We start from the raw sequence: 5,266 nt of genomic DNA, 5'->3' as shown, positions 1-5,266 counted from the left end.
GGAAGCAACAGGCTACAACTCAAATTCAGGAATGTCTCAGGATTCAGTTCCTCAGTCAGGACAGTCTCCCCTCTGCTGTGCCCTTACATATGCCTCTGTGGCCCTTGGCCTTTTGGCCTGGCCTCTGCCTCTGTGGGCCACATAAGTCTGCTGCCCTGTCTCGTGCCTCTTGGTTCCACTGCTGCCATCTCTCAGCCAAGAATCTCTCTTTCAGTAGAAGGTCAATCTCTCAGCCACAGGTCAGACTCTTATAGCCATGCATCTTTCTCAGCCAACAGTAAGAGATATTTCCCCCTCTCTGCCTCTACAAGGGCTCACTTTAAGCCCGGCACAGTGGCAAGACCAACTAATAGCAACACCAGAATTCCATACACCTGAGAGAGAACGAACTTCCCAGAATATTGATTCCTGCTGTTCGCAACAGAAATACCTCAGGTGGGTAATTTTAACAATCAGGAGCTACTTAAGCTGCTCATGGCAAATTCCAACATGGAGTTTACAAAGGCTATGTCTAGAAAAGCCATACTACATAATTTATTACACTGCACTGTGTAAAATATTCAGTGGTTCCATACCACTCCCAAGATACAATCTAAACTTTTTAGTATACAGGCATACTTCAGAGATACTGGAGATTCTATTCCAAACCACCGGGAGCTGTGGTGGCATAATGCCGAAGGCATGTGACTGCTAACCAGAAGGCTGGTGGTTCAAACCCACCAGTCACTCCTTGGAAGGAAGACTGGGCAATCTACTTCTGTAGAGATACTGTCTCAGAAACCCAAGGAAGGGTTGGTATGAGTCAGAACTGACTTGACGGCAATGAGTTTGGTTTTGGTTGTTTGGTATTCTAGATCACCACAATAAAGTGAGTACTGCAATAAAATGAGTCACACGAAGTTTTTGGTTTCCCAGTACATATGAAATATGTTTATGCTATAATGTAGTCTATTAAGTTGTGCTGTAGTATTATGAAAATGTTTAAAATATTATGAGAATTACCAAGATGTGGCAGAGACAAGAAACACATGTTGTTGGAAAAATGGTGCCAATAGACTTGGTCAATGAAGAGTTGTCACAAACTTTCAATTTTTTTTTTTTTTTAAAGCAGTATCTGCAAAGAGCAATAAAGCAAGGCACAACAGAATGAGGAATGCCTGTAGTACGCTGACACTTCATGATCTCGTCCTTGCCTATCTCCCCATAGCCTGCTCTCCCCTATGAGGGCAGGCAAACACTCAGCAAAGAGGACAGAATTCGCACCTTGGTTGCCAGCTCTTTTTCTCGGTCCACTAGGCTTTCAATATCTGCTGAGTCATAACCACTACTCTCACTGGGTGTGATGGCACTTTCAAAGGTGGTGGTTGAGATCTGAGAGGAGATGCTGGTGGAGGTGCTGAGGGTCCCACTGCTGAGGCTGGGAGATAGCGAATCACTCAGGGATTTGGGGATGCTGTCACCAAGTCGCTCACGCAGCAACAGGAAATGTCGGGTTTTCTCCACCTGAGAAGATCAATACTATGGTGTCAGCAAGCATAAATATCATTAACTGGCCTTAATAAGCAAAAAATCACTTGTTCATAGTGATCAAAAACTGAAAAGCCAGGATCACATGGAGAAGGGGAATATTAAGACTGATAATATGGGAATCATGCCTGAAAGGGCCTGTATTTGAGCACTGGGATATCCTGGGATACCTCGTGAAGGAGCTCCAGCTTCTCTAACTCCCACTGATGCTCAAGGATAAGACTGTCTCCACGAGGCCGCCAGCCTGCTAGGTTCTCTTCTCCCCTCACATATGCCACTGACGTATCCAAGATTTTCCTTCTCCTCCTTTGCATGCCTAAAGCAAGAGAAAGTAATTTTTTTTTTTCCTCAGAGAAAAATCTGATTCCAATTTTAGCTCAAAATGAATTAGTAATTCAAATACATACATAGTAAGCTAAGACAGTATGGTCTCAAAATACATGAGAATTTTGTTTATTAATAAGAATGCATCCCTTTTCCCAAAAAACAATTCTGTGAATTTCTTTTAAAACTGAGTTTTAACGGAAAGGGATCAGTGCAGGAGATCCTAGATAGAGGAGAAAAATGTGGAACAAAATTCAAAATCATAAAAAGAGCAGGCTTACTAGTCTGAGGCTCCCAAGACTATGGCTCCTAGTCACCCTTTGAGCCTGGAATTGAACTCATGTTTCCGTGGCTTCCAGTCAAACAACAGACAGGCATATAAGGTGAACACATACACCGGGAGGTACACTCCTTTGAACAATCAACCACGAACGATGAGAAAAGCAGAATTTGCACAGAAAGAAAGATCAGAGGGCAGGAATGCGTAAAAAAAAAAGGACGCAGGGAAAAGATAACCACAGGAAGGAAGTGGGAAGAGAGCTGCTACATTACAGGGATTACAATCAAGGTCATGAAATAAAGTATGTATAGAAAATGAATTTTCTCTGTAAACTTTCATCTAAATCACAATGAAAAAAAACCCTGAGTTTTACATTCTCTAATAATTAAGACTGCAAAGCAACTTGAGAAAATAATTATGGTACTTAAGTTAGGTAAAAATGTTCAGAAATTAAATATTCTCTACATTATGATTCAAAATACATAACAATATGTTGTTATTGTTAGGTGCCATCGAGTTGGCTTCTACTCATAGTGACCTTTTGTACAACAGAACAGAACACTGCCTGGCCCTATGCCTGCCTCACAATACCTGCTATACCTGAGCCCATCATTGTAGCCACTGTGTCAATCCATCTCGATGAGACCTTCCCCTTTTTCGTTGACCCTCCGCTTTAACATGTATAACATCCTTCTCCAGAAAATGGTCTTTTCTGACAACTTGACCAAAGAAGGTCAAACGAAGTCTGGCTGTTATGCTTCCAAGGAGCATTCTGGGGGCACTTTCTCCAGGACAGATTTGTTAGTTCCCCTGGCAGTCCATGGCACTTTCAGTATCCTTCACCAACACCACAACTCAAAAGCATCAATTCTTCTTCAGTCTTCCTTATTTATTCACTGCCCAGGTCTCACGTGCATATGAGGCGACTGAAAATACCAGGGCTTGGGTTAGGCGTACCTTAGTCTTCCAAGAGACATCTTTGCTCTTCAGCACTTTAAACAGATCTTCTGCAGCAGATTTGCCCAGTGCAGTATGTCATCTGATGCCTTTACTGCTGCTTCCATGGGTGTTGACTGTGGAACCAAGTAATAATCTTTGACAACTGCAAACTTTTCTCCATTTATCTTGATTCTGCTTACTGGCCCAGTACTGAGGATTTTTGTTTTCTTCATGTTGAGGTGTAATCCATACTGCAGACTATATAGTCTTTAATCTTCATCACTAAGTGCTTCAAGTCATCCTCACTTCAGCAAGCAAGGTTGTGTCATCTGCGTATCTCAGGTTGTTAATGAGTCTTCAGCCAATCCTGGTATTATAATCTTCTACATATAGTCCAGATTCTTGGATTTGCTCAGCATGCAGATTGAATAAGTATATGGTGAAAGGATACAACCCTGATGCACTCCCTTCCTGATTTTAAACCATGCAGTATCCCCTTGTTCTGTTCGAACGACAGCCTCCTGGTCTATGTGCAGGTTCCTCATGAGCACAATTATGTTTGAGAATTCCTGTTCTTCTCAATGTTATCTGTAATTCGTTATGATCCACACAATCAAATGTTTTTGCATAGTCAATAAAACACAAACATCTTTCTGGTATTCTTTGCTTTTAGCCAAGGCACATCTGACATCAGCAATGATTATCTCTCGTTCCACGTACTCTTCTGAATCCAGGCTGCATTTCTGGAAGTTTTCTGCCATTATACTGCTGCAACCATTTTTGAATTATCTTCAGCAAGAATTTACTTGCATGTGATATTAATGATATTGTTTGGTAATTTACACATTGTATGGGATCACCTTTCTTTGGAATGGGTATAAATATGGATCTCTTCCAGTCAGGTGGCCAAGTAGCTGTCTTCCAAATTTCTTGGCACAAACGCATGAGTGCTTCTAGTGCAGCATCTGTTTGTTGAAACATCTAAATGGGTATTCCATCAATTCCTGGAGCCTCGTTCTTTGCCAACTCCTTCAGTGCAACTTCAACTTCTTCCCTCAATATCACTGGCTCTGATCATGTGCCATCTTCTGAAATGGATGAACATCGACCAATTCTTTTTGGTACAGTGAGTCTGTGTTTTCCTTCCATCTTTCTTTTGATGTTTCCTGCATTATTCAGTATTTTGCTCATAAAATCTTTTAATACTGCAATTTGAAGCTTGAGTTTTTTTTTTTTCTCAGTTTTTTCGGCTTGAGAAATGCCTAACATGTTCTTCCCTTTTGGTTTTCTAACTCCAGGACTTTGCATATTTCATCATAATAATTGACATTGTCTTCTCGAGCTGCTCTTTGAAATCTTCTGTTCAGCTCTTTTATCTCGTTGATTCTTCCATTTGTTTTAGCTACTCTCTGTCCAAGGGCAAGTTTCAGAGTCTCTTCTGACATCCATTTTGGTCTTCCTTTTCTATCTTTTTAATGGCTTTTGCTTCCTTCATAGATGCTGTTCTTGATGTCATCTCACAATTCCTCTGGTTTTAGGTCACTGGTGTTCAATGCATCAAATTGGTTCTTTAGATGGTCTGTAAATTCAGGAGGGATATAATCAAGGTCATATTTTAGCTCTTGTGGACTTGCTTTGTCTTCAGCTTCAACTTGAACTTGTATATGAGCAGTTGATGGTCTGTTCTATAATCAGCTCCTGGCCTTGTTTTGGCTGAAGATACTGAACTTCTCCATTGCCTCTTTCCACAGATGTAGTTGATCTGATCCCTATGTACTCTATCTGGTGAAGTCCGTATGTATAGCTGCCGTTTATGTTGTTGAAAAAAGGTATCTGCAATGAATAAGTTGTTGGTCTTGCAAAATTCTATCATGCGATCTCTAGTGTTATTTCTATCACCAAGGCCATATTTTCCAATTACGGGTGATTCTTCTTTGCTTTCACCTTTTGGATTGCAATCACCAGTGATAATCAACACATCCTGACTGCATGTTTGGTCATTTTCAGACTGTAGGAGTTGGTCAATTATCTTCAGTGTCCTCATCTTTGCCTTTGGTGGTTGATGTGTAAATTTGAGTAATAGTAGTATTACCTGGTCTTCCTTGTGGGTGTATGCGTCCTATCACTGACAGCACTGTACTTCAGGAGAGATCTTGAAATGTTCTTTGTGTAGAGGAATCCAACTGATTTTTGGAT

General features: G+C 41.0%; 1 protein-coding gene across 1 annotated transcript in view; it reads right to left on the bottom strand.

The window, feature by feature from the left end:
• The window catches only part of KIF1B (kinesin family member 1B), a 232,230-nt gene that overhangs the window by 8,949 nt on the left and 218,015 nt on the right, over window positions 1–5,266 (bottom strand). The window contains exons 41-42 of the mRNA XM_042781192.1: window positions 1,698–1,843; window positions 1,264–1,503 (exon numbers count right to left, since the gene is read on the bottom strand). Coding sequence (XP_042637126.1) covers window positions 1,264–1,503; window positions 1,698–1,843 — 386 coding nt within the window. The remainder of the gene's footprint in view (window positions 1–1,263; window positions 1,504–1,697; window positions 1,844–5,266) is intronic.

The sequence above is a fragment of the Orycteropus afer genome, unplaced genomic scaffold (genome assembly GCF_000298275.1).
Source record: "Orycteropus afer afer isolate SDZICR_OR568_19922 unplaced genomic scaffold, OryAfe1.0 scaffold00094, whole genome shotgun sequence".
In the NCBI taxonomy this organism is placed as follows: domain Eukaryota; kingdom Metazoa; phylum Chordata; class Mammalia; order Tubulidentata; family Orycteropodidae; genus Orycteropus; species Orycteropus afer.
The sequence above is the reverse complement of the archived record's forward strand: the minus strand, read 5'-3'. Positions and strand labels throughout refer to the sequence as shown.